The sequence below is a fragment of the Pan troglodytes genome, chromosome 1 (genome assembly GCF_028858775.2).
Source record: "Pan troglodytes isolate AG18354 chromosome 1, NHGRI_mPanTro3-v2.0_pri, whole genome shotgun sequence".
NCBI classification, from domain to species: Eukaryota; Metazoa; Chordata; class Mammalia; order Primates; family Hominidae; genus Pan; species Pan troglodytes.
Window position 1 is genome coordinate 114,189,128 of NC_072398.2, and position 15,497 is coordinate 114,204,624.

A 15,497-nucleotide genomic window follows, 5' to 3' on the forward strand; every position below is an offset into this window, starting at 1 on the left:
TTTCATGTGCAGCCAAGGTGGCGAACTCTAATACAGTTAATCCTGTCATTCTTAGTTGCTTGTCCTCCTCTCTGTAGTCATCATGTCCTCTATCCTATTTTGGTCCTACACTTACATGCTTATATGCTACATTAGACCGTCTCCCTTCTGATAACTGAAACCCCTCCACAGTCTCAATTTCAAGCATCCTGTTCTCTAAACATATCTCCTGTCTTTCTATACCGCTCCGTCTAGTACTCCAGCAACAATCCCTCAACCTTACTGGGGCCAACAATCTGTTAATCCTACCACCTGACATCGTCCTTCACTGCCATTGTGTCTTCACGTCTCTCTCACTAGGGTGCCCATTTGTAGTCCAGCGTACACCTGGAATGGTGTACATTATGATAGCACCTTCTTTCATTCTCAGAGCTAAGGCTGGGAGGTAGGGGTAAGTTATGTGGTCACCTACTATTACCTAGCCTAAATTCCCAGTCAGTTTTAATCACTCCCTTGCATACACCCCTAGCTTCCTTCCCCTCTCGGTTTGCATTAGACTGTGGCCAAACCACAACCCAGTTCAAAGGCAGCTTTCTGTAGCCTCCCTACCTGTGCCCACAGAGCTAATGTGGTTGGAGAGAAACATTCAAACATGTTGACTGGTCTCCCTTTAAAGTAGTGGTCACTTGTGACAAGTGGGCTCTTGGCACTGCGTGGGAATTATTCTGCATTTCCTTAGTCTGTTTATTTCCCCACTCTCCTAAGTGATTACTGCATACCACCTTCTGTCTCTGCAAACCTCCTCCCACAGCTTCTCTCTCAGCTGTTGGCCCTGCTTCCTATTCTCCTAAAAGTAGAAATAATCAGGAGAATTCCCATTCACGCTGCCCCAGGGCTGAGACCAGGTCACGTGGCATATGTCCTGGCAGAGGCCAGCCCCTCTCACTACTTAGACCGTGGCTGCTCTCTCTTATGTCTTTGGTAATTCTCTCCCTTCCGGACCTTTCCCATTGGTCTGTCAATGTGCTGTTAGATCCAGGTTTCCTTGGGTTTTTTTAGAGGGGGTGGGGAGTGAGGGTTGTGGTATTTTTTGTTGTTTTAGTTTTGTTTTGTTTTTAGAGACAGGGTCTCACTCTGTTGCCCAGGCTGGAGTACAGTGGTGTGATTGTAGCTCACTGCAGCCTTGACCTCCTGGGCTCCAGTGATCCTTCCACCTTAGCCTCCCGAGCGGTTGGGACTACGGTTGCTCACCACCACATTCAGCTAATTTTTTTTTTTTTTTTGAGACAGGGTCTTGCTCTGTTACCCAGGCTGACATGCAGTGGCATGATAATGGCTTATTGTAGCTTCAGCCTCCTAGGTAGGTTAAAGTTATCCTCCCACCTCAGCCTCCCGAGTAGTTGGAACTAGAGGCACTATAGGCCTCTATCATCATGCCTAGCTATTTTTTTTTGGTAGAGACAGGGTCTCACTGTGTTGTCCAGGCTGGTCTTGAACTCCTGACCTCAAACGATCCTCCTGCCTTAGTCGCCCAAAGTGCTAGGATTACAGGCATGAGCCACCGTGCCAGGCACCCCCCCCTTTTTTTTATGCTAATCTTGATCTTGCTTCTTCATCCGTCTTTCTGTTTCCCACACCCATTTGTCTACTTACTACTTTTTCCTTTTATAACAACAATATTTGATGTATATATACTCAGTGTGTCTGGTTTTTCTCCCTCCATTCTCTCTGGTACCTACTCAAATCAGGCTTTCCCCTCAGCTGCTTGTGGTAAGATGGCCAGTAATCATCATATTGGAAAATCCTATTGTCAGTTATTTTCTTTGACTTAGCAGAATTTAACACAGGTGATTCTCTCCTCCTGGGAATGCGTTGGTTTTTCCCTTGGCTTGTGGGACACTGCCTTCTCAGGGCTTTCTTCCAACTTTATTAGCTATTTCTCAGCCTCCTTTGCTGGCTTCTGTTCATTTTTTGGACCCGGAAACATTAGACTACCTCAGGACATAGTCTTTGGACATAGTCCTTGGACTTGGACTTCTTTTCTATTTAACCTCACCTTCTTGGTGATGTCTCTAATCTCATCAATTTAAATACCATCTAGACACCAGTGACTCCAGATTTACATGTCTACCCCGGACCTCTTTCCAGAACTCCAGACTCAATATTACATTGCCTCCTTGACACTACTTGACTAACAGGCATCTCAAGCTTCTGTTCAAAAGGACGCTTCCCATCACATCTGCCAGCTCTCTTCTCCCAGCTTTCTCCAGCACCATTGTTCTAGTGGCTCAGCCCAAAACCTTCATCCTTGACTCCTCGTTGTTAAAATTGACTTAGAATCTGGCTATTTTTCACACTCTGCCAGCTCTCTTCTCCCAGCTTTCTCCAGCACCATTGTTCTAGTGGCTCAGCCCAAAACCTTCATCCTTGACTCCTCGTTGTTAAAATTGACTTAGAATCTGGCTACTTTTCACACTCTGCCATTTATGGCGCCACCCTTGCCTGGATTACATCCCTGGCCTCCCAGATCATCTCCTTGCTCTGCCCTAGCACACGGCAGCTGGAACAATCCTGTTAAATATAAGTCAGGTCCTGAAACTCCTTCGCTCTAAACCTTCAAAGCCTCCCCATCTCACTCAGAGCAAAACCCAGAGTCCTCTAAGTGGTCTTAGATGTTCTGTACCAACTGGTCACATTACCTTCTGGCCTCACCTAGCACCCTCCCCAGCACCCACTCCATCCAGCCACTCTGCCCTTCCAGGCTCCTCAAATACACCAAGTGTGCTCCTGCCTTGTAGCTTTCTGCCTGCTGTTCCATCAGCCTAGAATGCTCTTCCCAAGATAGATAGGACTTGCTCCCTCACCTCCTTCAGGTCCTTTTTATTTATTTTATTTTTAATTTTAATTTTATTTTTTTAGAATCACAGTCTTGCTCTCTCACCCAGGCTCTCTCACCCAGGCTGGAGTGCAGTGGCACCATCATAACTCATTGTCACCTCAAACTCCTGGACTCAAGCCTCTCAAGTAGCTGGGACTATAGGCACATGCTCTGTGCCTGGCTAATTATTTAATTTTATTTTTAGAGGCACGGGGTCTTGCTATGTTGTCCAGGTTGATCCCAAACTCCTGGCCTCATGCAATCCTCTCGCCTCAGCCTCTCTAATCAGTGAGATTACAGGCATGAGCCACTACACCCAGCTCAGGTTCTTTTTAAAATGTTGCCTCCTCAGTGAGGATGTCCCTGATCACTCTATTTACAGTTGTGGCACACACACCTTCCTTCCAAATACAAATCCACGCTTTTTCTCTTCCTTGGCTGCTTATTATCTCTTAAACGTTTATCACCATATAACCATACCATATATTTTATTTGTTTATTTCATTTGTCTTCCTTCACTGGCATATAAAGGGAGGGATTTTTGTATTTATTTGTTCACCGTTATGTTTCCAGTACCTGCAGTATGGAAGGCTGTCAATAAATACATGTTTAAATTGATGAATGAATGACCGAACTCACAGGAAAATCAAGAAAGAATGTGGTGGCTCAGTAGAAGCTCAGCAGTCAGTGGTTCTGGAGAGAGTTCATAATATATATGTTCTGCTAATCGGTTTGGTGGAACAAGTGTTCCAAAAAATCTAACGTAAAAATCTCATCTTGTAACTGGATGGATTATAGGATTAATCATCTTATTAAAGGATAAAAAGAATGTATCTAATTCATTTATTCATCCACTCAACAAATATTTAAGCACCTTCCAAGTGCCTGACGTTGTGCTACTATAATAGATGAATTCTAATGTGTGCATGCATAGGCATTGTTGTTTTGACAGAGACACAAGGAGTAATCCACTTAAACCTAAAGTTAGCGTAGCCATAGACACCTCTCAAAATGTTTAAACAGCATTTCTGAAATTAAAGTGTAAACCAAGTGGAAATTATTAGATCTGCAAATACATACGCTACAGTCATTTTAGCAATACATCTGTTCTGTAATGTCACTATCATATGATTAAACAGGGAGAATTCATGTCTCCCTTGCTGCATTCCTCCCTGCAGGCTAGCTTAGCTAGGGGCACTTCCCCTGCATTTAGCAGACCCCTGGGGAGGAGAGGCAAATGGTATGGCCAGGAGCCTGGCTTGGAGGTCATGGTGTTGTGTTCAACCATGTCTTTCCCACCTTTATAGGAGTGTCCTCTGCCTTGCATCTTTTGGAGCACCAATAGCGGGTTCCCAGATTCTTCCTGGTGAAACTTCTTAAGGACTTAAAAATCCTTAAAACCAGTTGTCACCATAATTTCCTCTCTCCTGACACCCATTGATTCATTTCAGACTATTACTTCCAATGGGGTGGTTTTAGCCTGCTTATAGATACACATGATTTTCTTTCTGAGTTTCCACATTTTCATAGGTGCTTTTGTGTGGCAATTTGCAAATAAATTTCTGTTTCTTGGTTATTTTGCTTTTCGTTGCATTTTTATTTTAACTGATCTTGTTGGAAATCACATCCTTCTGGTCCTTCATTCCAGATTCCGTGCTTGTGGTGAAGGCGAGGCAGCCAAAGCCTTTCTTTGCTGCCGGAAATACATTTGAGATGACTTGCAAAGTATCTTCCAAGAATATTAAGTCGCCACGCTACTCTGTTCTCATCACGGCTGAGAAGCCTGTCGGCGACCTCTCCAGTCCCAATGAAACGAAGTACATCATCTCTCTGGACCAGGATTCTGTGGTGAAGCTGGAGAATTGGACAGATGCATCACGGGTGGATGGCGTTGTTTTAGAAAAAGTGCAGGAGGATGAGTTCCGCTATCGAATGTACCAGACTCAGGTCTCAGACGCAGGGCTGTACCGCTGCATGGTGACAGCCTGGTCTCCTGTCAGGGGCAGCCTTTGGCGAGAAGCAGCAACCAGTCTCTCCAATCCTATTGAGATAGACTTCCAAACCTCAGGTGAGCAGTGAGCCCTGTTGAATCATAGATGGAGCTAGAAGAGACCCTAGGGTTTTGATCAGATGCCCTCATTTTTTAAAACAGCTTTGTTAAGATGCAATTCATATGCCATACAATGCACCTGTTTAAGTGTGTAATTCAGTGGCTTTTCATATATTCACAAAGTTGTGTGATCATCACCACGATCAGTTTTAGAACATTTTCATGACCCCAAAAGAAACCTGGACCCCTTAGCCAATACCCTCCATTCACACTCCATTCCCCACCTCCCATTCTGCAGCAACCATGATCTACTTTCTGTCTCTATACATTTTGCCTATTATGGACATTTCACATAAATAGAATATAATATGTGGCCTTTGTATCTGGCTTCTTTTTTGGAGCAAAATGTTTTCAAGGGTCATCCATATTGTAGCATGTATCAGTGCTTTGTTCATTTTTATGACTGAATAAGATTCCATCGTATGGATATCCCACATTGTGTTTATCCATTCATCAGTTGATGGACATTTGGGTGTTTCCAGTTCTTGACTGTTATAAATAATGCTGCTGTGGACATTCATGTACAAATTTTTGATGAATGAATGTTTTCATTTCTGCTTTCATTTTAAGAAAATGAGCTGAAGCTCAGCTACTTCAAATACTTTAGGGAACATAGTGGAGTATAAAGAAAGAGAGGAGGGAATTGAGCCTCCCAAGGTGTTAAATGACTTGCCAAAAGTGGAAGATCTTTAACATCCTCTGTCTGTGTATGTGTGTGTTTCAGTAGGAAGATGATTTAAAAGTATTTAAACCCCAATCTTATTTAGAATATCAATGCAAAAGATTATCATTTATGAGTTTAATACTAAATGTTTTCACTAACTCTGCCCTGGGTTCCTGGGTTTTAGTTAGAAATTTGTGAATGTATAAATTAATACTCATCTGTAAAAATTCAGGTATCAATTGAATCAGTACAATGAATGCAAGATATTTGTTGAATTAAATGATTAGCATTTATATTAAAGGTAAGCTAGACTCTAATAAAGTTTTTCTATTAATATTATTTTCTATTATTATAGCCTTTTATGGTATATAGTGAAATAATCTTCTAAGATCTCTTGACCTTTAAATTAAAGGGTAAATATTGATTTAAGCCCTTAGATTTGGAGAAAGCATAGGCCTCCTTTATTGTGTATCTGTTTGTTTTTAATAGCAGCTTTATTGAGATATAATTCACATACTATGAAGTTTACTATATATAGAGTGTACAATTTAGTGGTTTCTAGTATATTCACAGAGTTGTGCAACCATCACTACTATCTAATTCCAGAACATTTTAATCACCTCAAGAAGAAACTCCACTCTGATTAGTAATCATTCCCATGCCCCCATGCCCTTGCCCCTGGCAACCACTAATTTACTTTCTGTCTCTATAGATTTGCCTCTTCTGGGTGTTTCATATGAATTGAATCATATCATATGTGGACTTTTGTGACTTGCTTTTTTTCACTTAGCATAATGTTTTCAAGGTCCATTCATGTTGTAGCAGGTATCAGTACTTCATTCCTTTTCATGGCTGAATAATATTTCATTGTATGGATATGCCACATTTGTTTATCTGTTCATCTGTTGATGGACGTTTAGACTATCTCTACTTTTTGGCTATTATGAATAGTGCTGCCATAAACATTATTATTTGAAAGTATCTTCTCCCATTTTGTGTGTTGTCTTTCACTTTCTTAATGATGTCTCTTGAAACATCGAATTTTTAAATTTTGATGAAGTCCAGTTTATCTGTTTTTTTTTTTTTTTTCCTTTTGTTGCTTGTGTTTTTGCTATGGCTAAGAAATCACTGCCTAATCTAAGGCTGTGAGGATTTACACCTATGTTTTCTTCCAAGAGTTTTGTAGTTTTAGGTCTTATATTTTAGGCTATGATTCATGTTAATTTTTGTATGTGGTTAAGAAGAAGGGATCCAACTTTATTATGTTGCATGGAGATAGCCAGTTGTCCTAGCACCATTTATTGAAAAGTGTATTATTTCTCCATTGACTTGTTTTGGCACCCCTGTCAAAAATAATTTAATCATAAATGTAAGGTTTATTTCTAGACTGTCAATTCTATTTCAGTGATCTAGATTTCTCTTCTTATACCAGTATCACATGGTTTGATTACTGTAGCTTTGTAGTTAGTTTTGAAATCAAGAAGTTGGAGACTTCCAATTTTGTTCTTTTTCAAGATTGTTTTGGCTGTTTTGGATACCTTGTACTTCCATGTGACTTTCAGGATCCACCTGTTAATTTCTACAGTCCAGGCATCTGGGACTTTGATGGGGATTGTGTTAACTCTGTAGATCAATTTGGAAAGCATTGCCATTTAACAATACTGTTTTTCAGTTCATAAACATGGGCTATCTTTCCATTTATTTAGGTATTTAAATTTTTTCCATGGTGTTTCGTAGTTTTCAGTGTACAGATCTTGTTTCTTTTGTTAAATTTATCGTAAGTATTTTATTCTTTTTGATGCTATTGTAAATAGAATTGCTTTCTGAATTTACTTTTCGGCTTGTTTATTCATTGCAGTTTCATAGAAGTACAATTGGCTTTTGTATATTGATCCTGTATCCTGTGACCTTGCTGAACTTGTTTATTAATTCTAATTAATTCTAAATTTGGGGGACTCGTTACAATTTTTAAAATACAAGATTATGTCATCTGTGAATAGAACTAGTTTTACTTCTCCCTTCCAAGCTAAATATCTTCTATTTCTTTTTCTCGAGTAATTGCCCAGCCAGAACCTCCAATACAGTGTTGAATGGAAGTAGCACAAGTGGACATTCTTGTCTTGTTTCTGATCTTAGGGGGAAAGCGTTCAGTCTCATTCACCTTTAAGTATCATGTTCACTGTGGGATTTTCATAGATGCCCTTTATCAGATTGAGGAAGTTTCCTTCCACTCCTAGTGTGTTTCCTTCCATTCTTAGTTTTTTTTTCATTCCTAGTTTGTTGAGTATTTTTGTCATGGAAAGGTGTTGAATGTGGTCAGATGCTTTTTCTCTGTTGAGATGAGATTATTATGTGTTTTTTGTCCTTTATTTGTGTATTTGTTTTGCTGTCTGTAGGAATCTGTTCCATCTTGTTTTACATTTGTTATTTGATCTTTCTTTTAAACTCTTATATGGAAAAGGGGAGACACAGAGTATTTTGTATCTATTTCTGGGTGAGGAATGGATGTTGAGTCTATTCCTCAATTCTTTAAATCTCAGCATAACAGATAAAACCGCTGTAGCTTCCAGGTTGAATAGATTGCCTAAGGTTTTATTTTATTTAATCCACAGAGTTGTCATGGCCAGTTCACATTTTAATTAGGAGAAGCTGCCACCAAATTCAGCACCCAGAACAATACTATAGCCCTGAATAGCCACCAGCAAACATTGATTTGAAACTGAACAGCCTTTGCTTCCTAAAAATCAGTGACATACCTTAAGACACACAACAAAGGGGTTCTTCCCATGTTCACCTTCCTGTCCCCTGATTTCAGGGCGCCTGCTTTTTGGTATTAAAAACCAAGGGGCCCTACTGAGTGCTGGGTTTTACTGATTCAAAGTGTCAAGAGGAAAATGGTATTTAAATATGATAGTGTAGGCTTTGGCCTTTTAAAAGAAGAATAATAAATTTTTTTCTTCGTAATATGTAGAAAATTTGAAAATATAGTAACGTAGAAAGAAGGGAAAGAGACTTATCCATCATCCTACCAGAGACTGTTAACTTGTGTTGTTCATCTTCCTAGAATGTTTTTCTTGTATGTTTTCTTCATGACTTTGAGATCAAGCTGTACATACAATTTTAGGACCTGCCTTTCTCCCTTTAGTGTTATAAGATCAGCACTTTCCATATTGTAACCAATTCTAGGTAAACATTAATACCACGTTTAATGACTTTACATACTTGAATTTGCTTAGCCATTACCCTATTGATGGACATGCAGATGGTCTGTAACTTTTGCTTTCATTAAAAAAACTGCCACTAACAGCTTTTTTTAGAGGCCAAGGTTGGAACATGGTTTATGTCAATGTTTGTATTTAAAAGTTAAGTAGTTCCTATACTCTCTGCAGACAAGGAATTGGGGGACCCCTAGTGACTCCGGTTGTTCATTTAAACTCTCTGTACCATACGCTGTCATCTGTGAAGTTAACCAGACAAATCCCCTCACAAAAACAGAATTACCACAGAAATTGACCATAATGAAAATATTTCTAAGCCTGGGATAATGACCCATATTAACAGTGAGCTGCTGATTTCATTAGGAGGAAATCCACTCCTGTGAATAGCTCACCACAATGCAGGCCTTTTCCCCAGTCCTTGTCTGCCTTGTGAGCTGCAGCACAAATGCTCTGTTGATTCCCACGTCCAATAGGGGAAGTGAGAACTGTAACGTGACCTAGGAGGTATTTGGGTTTTCTTTGGAAACATAAAGAAAAAGTGAAATTTGTTCGAATTAAGTAAGTCTTCTTTGCTGCTTCAAATTAAATTAATAATCCATGAGATAAAACCATGAGAATTTCTTAATGTTTTGTCATTCTATGTTCTCTTAGAAGGGGCCTGAGCACTAGAAAAGCCCCTCAGTGTAGTTCTGTGTATTACCATGAAATTTCTAATCTGAGAAAAATGTGACCCCCTGCCCGCCCTTGCTCACCATGGTTGCTGCTAACCTGTACTCACTGACAGATGGCCGCCTATGGCATAAGTGTCCCCAGTCACCACACAGAGCCAACTCCAGGCAGTTTGGCCTAATCCTGCCCTACCTCACTGCTCCAGGCAGAGCAAGTCCAGGGTATAAGGCCCGAGGGAGCCAGGGCTGAGAGCTGAGTTAATTGAAGGGGATGATGTCCAGAAGTAGGTCAGGCTTCCTTGTCTTTGCTTTCATCCCTTTCCCCGTTTCCTGGAACAGCCATTCTGTCAATTCTTTATCCCCTTAGAGTTACGTACGCCCCTGCTGTTCCCTGAATAATCAGAACTCTCAGCAGTTTCTACCCAGAGCTGCCTAACCCCCACTAGGGTTCAATATTCTATAACCATCCTTTACCTTTCTCCCAGGAAAACACAAAATATTTCTATACTTGGTTAGGAAAGCAATCTGATGAATTCATCTTATTAGTCATCATGTCGAAATGAAAATATAGCCCTTTCATCATGTTACTCCCTCTGTCATGGCCATTTCTTCTGCAAGTTTAAAAAAGATACTTTAGCATACTTGTTTCTTTCTGGCAATCTGAACAAGAAGTAGTAATACCTATATTCTTAACTTCTAATGAGTTTTACAGTCAGCACCTAGGGACTTCAATCGTTGCTTCCCAGGAAACCCAAGGGGAGTCCCATAGCATTGATGTTCTGTGAATTTCTTTTAGGTTTGCCTGTTCCTAGATTTTAGGAGTTGGGATAAAGTAAACATTGAACTCTTAGGATTAGCTAAGCTGAAAGCTATGGAATGTTCTCACCTAAGAGGAATTCATAAGTGAGTTAAAAATAATAATTCTGCCTGCAGCGTTCTCAGGGAGGCATGTAAGACAAACCCAGTTTGGGTAGGGTTTTTTTGTTTTGTTTTTTAACCAGACTTTATTTTAATTTTATTTATTTATTTATTTATTGAGACAGTGGCACGATCTTGACTCACTGTAGCCCCAACTTCCCAGGCTCAAGCAATCCTCCTCCTACCTCAGTCACCTGAGTAGCTGGGACTACAGGTGTGCACCACCGTGCTCAGCTAATTTTTGTAGAGATGGGATTTTGCCATGTTCCCCAGGTTAGTCTTGAACACCTGGGCTCAAGTGACCTACCTGCCTCGGCCTCCCAAAGAGCTGGGATTACAGGCATGAGTTACTGCATCCAGCCCAGACTTTATTTTTTAGAGCAGTTTTAGGTTCCCAGCTTTTGAGCAAAAAGTACTGAAAGTTTCCATATACTCCCAACTCTCCCACAACACATAGCCTCCCCAACCTGAGTAGTCTCTTAAAGGCATATCCACCTGTAATCTCAGCACTTTGGGAGGCGGGCAGATCACATGAGGTCAGGGGTTCGAGACCAGGCTGGCCAACATGGTGAAACCCTGTCTCTACTAAAAATACAAAAATTTGCGAGGCGTAGTGGCACGTGCCTGTAATCCCAGCTACCCAGGAGGCTGAAGCAGGAGAATCACTTGAATCCAGGAAGTGGAGGTTGCAGTGAGCCGAGATCACACTACTGCACTCCAGCCTGGGTGACAGAGCAAGACTCAATCTCAAAAAAAAAAAAAAAAAAAAAAAGAAAAAGGCATATCCAGGCTGCCTCCATTTTCCCTGGCATGCTGAAGCTGTGCCTTGAGTGCTACCACCACACCTCATAGAAATATCATTGTTGGCATGTCTGTCTTCTTACCAGATTTCAGCCTCTTGGTAACAGGGCCCCTTTCCCCAGCACCCAGCACAGTGCAGTGAGACCACTCACTCCACTGGGACCAAAAGCATTCTTGCTTCAGTCCCTGTTCCTCTGATCCCTAAGCCACCCTGGCCTAGAAGTGAACCATGTTGAACTAGAACCAGCCCAGGCTGTTCCAGGGTGGAGGGTAGCTTTCGAATGAGGTCACTGTGGCCACCAGAAAGAAAAGCCAGAGCAAAAGTAATTCTTTCAGAAGAGTTCTATTTTGGTTGTAATCTTAAGATGAAGCTCACTTGGATGTGCCTAATGCCCATTTCTCTCTGAATAGAAGAGAGGCAACCTTGGAACACCTATTTTGTGAGTTTCTAGACCAGTTCCCAGGGAAGAGAACCACATTTTGATGCCCCTTAGAGTGCAAAGAATGGAATTTGACAAAAGCATGAAAGAGAATAATGAGGCTGGCATTACTTTTTTTCCAGGTCCTATATTTAATGCTTCTGTGCATTCAGACACACCATCAGTCATTCGGGGAGATCTGATCAAATTGTTCTGTATCATCACTGTCGAGGGAGCAGCACTGGATCCAGGTACCTCACTACATCCTCACCCCTTCACCATGTTGCTTTCTGTAAATGTTTCTCATATCATCCGCACTGTGTTACACAGATGTGGGTTAGGGATAGGATTATCTATTTATCCCCTAACTGTCTGGCCCAGTACTTTGTACTCATTAAGTGTTTAATAAATACATGTTGAGTGGATGCATCTATCTGCTAGATGGTTTGGAAATACATCCAGACATTTGAATCTGAGCTGTCAAGACAGTCAGTGGGGTCACTTCCAGGCCTATTTCAGGCTGATTTGAAACCCACTGGCAGAGTCTAGCTCCTTCTCTTGTGTCTTTCATTCATTTATTCATTCAGATATTTATTGAGTTCCTTTGGTATACAAGTGCTGCTCTAGATACTGGGAATAGACGAGTGAACAAAATGCCCAAAGTCAGGGGGCAGTTCCAAGATGGCCGAATAGGAACAGCTCCAGTCTACAGCTCCCAGCGTGAGCGATGCAGAAGACGGGTGATTTCTGCATTTCCAACTGAGGTATCGGGTTCATCTCACTGGGGCTTGTTGGGCAGTGGGTGCAGGACAGTGGGTGTAGCCCACCGAGCGTGAGCCGAAGCAGGGCGAGGCATCGCCTCACCCGGGAAGCGCAAGGGGTTAGGGAATTCCCTTTCCTAGCCAAGGGAAGCTGTGACAGACAGCACCTGGAAAATTGGGTCACTCCCACCCTAATACTGCGCTTTTCCTATGGTCTTAGCAAACGGCACACCAGGAGATTATATCTTGCACCTGGCTTGGAGGGTCCCATGCCCACAGAGCCTTGCTCATTGCTAGCACGGCAATCTGAGATCGAACTGCAAGGCGGCAGCGAGTCTAGGGGAGGGGCACCCGCCATTGCTGAGGCTTAAGTAGGTAAACAAAGCGGCAGGGAAGCTCGAACTGGGTGGAGCCCACTGCAGCTCAAGGAGGCCTGCCTGCCTCTGTAGACTCCAACCCTGGGGGCAGGGCATAGCCAAACAAAAGGCAGCAGAAACCTCTGCAGACTTAAACGTCCCTGTCTGACAGCTTTGAAGAGAATAGTGCTTCTCCCAGCACGCAGCTTGAGATCTGAGAACGGACAGACTGCCTCCCCAAGTGGGTCCCTGACCCCCGAGTAGCCTAACTGGGAGGAACCCCCCAGTAGGGGCAGACTGACACCTCACATGGCCGGGTACCCCTCTGAGACGAAGCTTCCAGAGGAACGATCAGCAGAAACATTTTCTGTTCAGCAATATTTGCTGTTCTACAACCTCCACTGCTGATACCCAGGCAAACAGGGTCTGGAGTGGACCTCCAGCAAACTCCAACAGACCTGCAGCTGAGGGTCCTGACTGTTAGAAGGAAAACTAACAAACAGAAAGGACATCCACACCAAAACCCCATCTCTGCGTCACCACCATCAAAGACCAAAGGTAGATACAACCACAAAGATGGGGAAAAAACAGAGCAGAAAAGCTGAAAATTCTAAAAATCAGAGCACCTCTCCCCCTCCAAAGGAACGCAGCTCTTCTCCAGCAACGGAACAAAGCTGGACCGAGAATGACTTTGACAAGTTGAGAGAAGAAGGCTTCAGATGATCAAACTTCTCTGAGCTAAAGGAGGAAGTTCGAACCCATCGCAAAGAAGCTAAAAACTTTGAAAAAAGATTAGACGAATGGCTAAATAGAATAAGCAGTGTAGAGAAGTCCTTAAATGACCTTATGGAGCTGAAAACCATGGCATGAGAACTACATGACAAATGCATAGGCTTTAGTATCTGATTCGGTCAACTGGAAGAAAGGGTATCAGTGATTGAAGATCAAATGAATGAAATGAAGTGAGAAGAGAAGTTTAGAGAAAAAAGAGTAAAAAGAAACAAACAAAGCCTCCAAGAAATATGGGACTATGTGAAAAGACCAAATCTGTGTCTGATTGGTGTACCTGAAAGTGATGGGGAGAATGGAACCAAGTTGGAAAACACTCTGCAGGATATTATCCAGTAGAACTTCCCCAACCTAGCAAGGCAGGCCAACATTCAAATTCAGGAAATACAGAGAACGCCACAAAGATACTCCTCGAGAAGAGGAACTCCAAGACACAAAATTGTCAGATTCACCAAAGTTGAAATGAAGGAAAAAACGTTAAGCGCAGCCAGAGAGAAAGGTTGGGCTACCCACAAAGGGAAGTCCATCAGATTAACAGCAGATCTCTTGGCAGAAACTCTACAAGCCAGAAGAGAGTCGGGGCCAGTATTTAACATTCTTAAAGAAAAGAATTTTCAACCCAGAATTTCATATCCAGCCAAACTAAGCTTCAGAAGTGAAGAAGAAATAAAATCCTTTACAGACAAGCAAATGCTGAGAGATTTTGTCACCACCAGGCCTGCCCTACAAGAGCTCCTGAAGGAAGCACTAAACGTGGAAAGGAACAGCCGGTACCAGCCACTGCAAAAACATGCCAAATTGTAAAGACCATTGATGCTAGGAAGAAACTGCATCAACTAACGAGCAAAATAACCAGCTAACATCATAATGACAGGATCAAATTCACACATAACAATATTAACCTTAAATGTAAATGGGCTAAATGCTCCAATTAAAAGACACAGACTGGCAAATTGGATAAAGACTCAAGACCCATCAGTGTGCTATATTCAGGAGACCCATCTCGCGTGCAGAGACACACATAGGCTCAAAATAAAGGGATAGAGGAAATTCTACCAAGCAAATGGAAACAAAAAAAGGCAGGAGTAGCAATCCTAGTCTCTGATAAAACAGACTTTAAGTCAACAAAGATCAAAAGAGACAAAGAAGGCCATTACATAATGGTAAAGGGATCAATTCAACAAGAAGAACTAACTACCCTAAATATATATGCACCCAATACAGGAGCACCCAGATTCATAAAACAAGTCCTTAGAGACCTACAAACAGACTTAGACTCCACACAATAATAATGGGAGACTTAAACACCCCACTGTCAGCATTAGACAAATCCATGAGACAGAAAGTTAACAAGGATGTCCAGGAATTGAACTCAGCTCTGCACCAAGTGGACCTAATAGACATCTACAGAACTCTCCACCCCAAATCAACAGAATATACATTCTTCTCAGCACCACATCGCACTTACTCCAAAATTTACTTCCAAAATAGTTGGAAGTAAAGCACTCCTCAGCAAATGTAAAAGAACAGAAATTATAACAATCTCTCAGACCACACTGCAATCAAACTAGAACTCAGGTTAAGAAACTCACTCAAAATCGCTCAACTACATGGAAACTGAACAACCTGCTCCTGAATGGCTACTGGGTACATAACGAAATGAAGACAGAAATAAAGATGTTCTTTGAAACCAACGAGAACAAAGACACAACATACCAGAATCTCTGGGACACATTCAAAGCAGTGTGTAGAGGGAAATTTATAGCACTAAATGCCCACAAGAGAAAGCAGGAAAGATCTAAAATTGACACCCTAACATCACAATTAAAAGAACTAGAGAAGCAAGAGCAAACACATTCAAAAGCTAACAGAAGGCAAGAAATAACTAAGATCAGAGCAGAGCTGAAGGAGATAGAGACACAAAAAACCCTTCAAA

At 41.7% G+C, this 15,497-nt stretch overlaps 1 protein-coding gene across 1 annotated transcript in view; it reads left to right on the top strand.

Annotated features, from left to right (window-relative positions):
• The window catches only part of PTGFRN (prostaglandin F2 receptor inhibitor), an 80,634-nt gene that overhangs the window by 52,674 nt on the left and 12,463 nt on the right, over positions 1-15,497 (top strand). The window contains exons 6-7 of the mRNA XM_009428418.5: positions 4,506-4,925; positions 11,799-11,906. Of these exons, the coding sequence (XP_009426693.2) occupies positions 4,506-4,925; positions 11,799-11,906 (528 nt within the window). The remainder of the gene's footprint in view (positions 1-4,505; positions 4,926-11,798; positions 11,907-15,497) is intronic.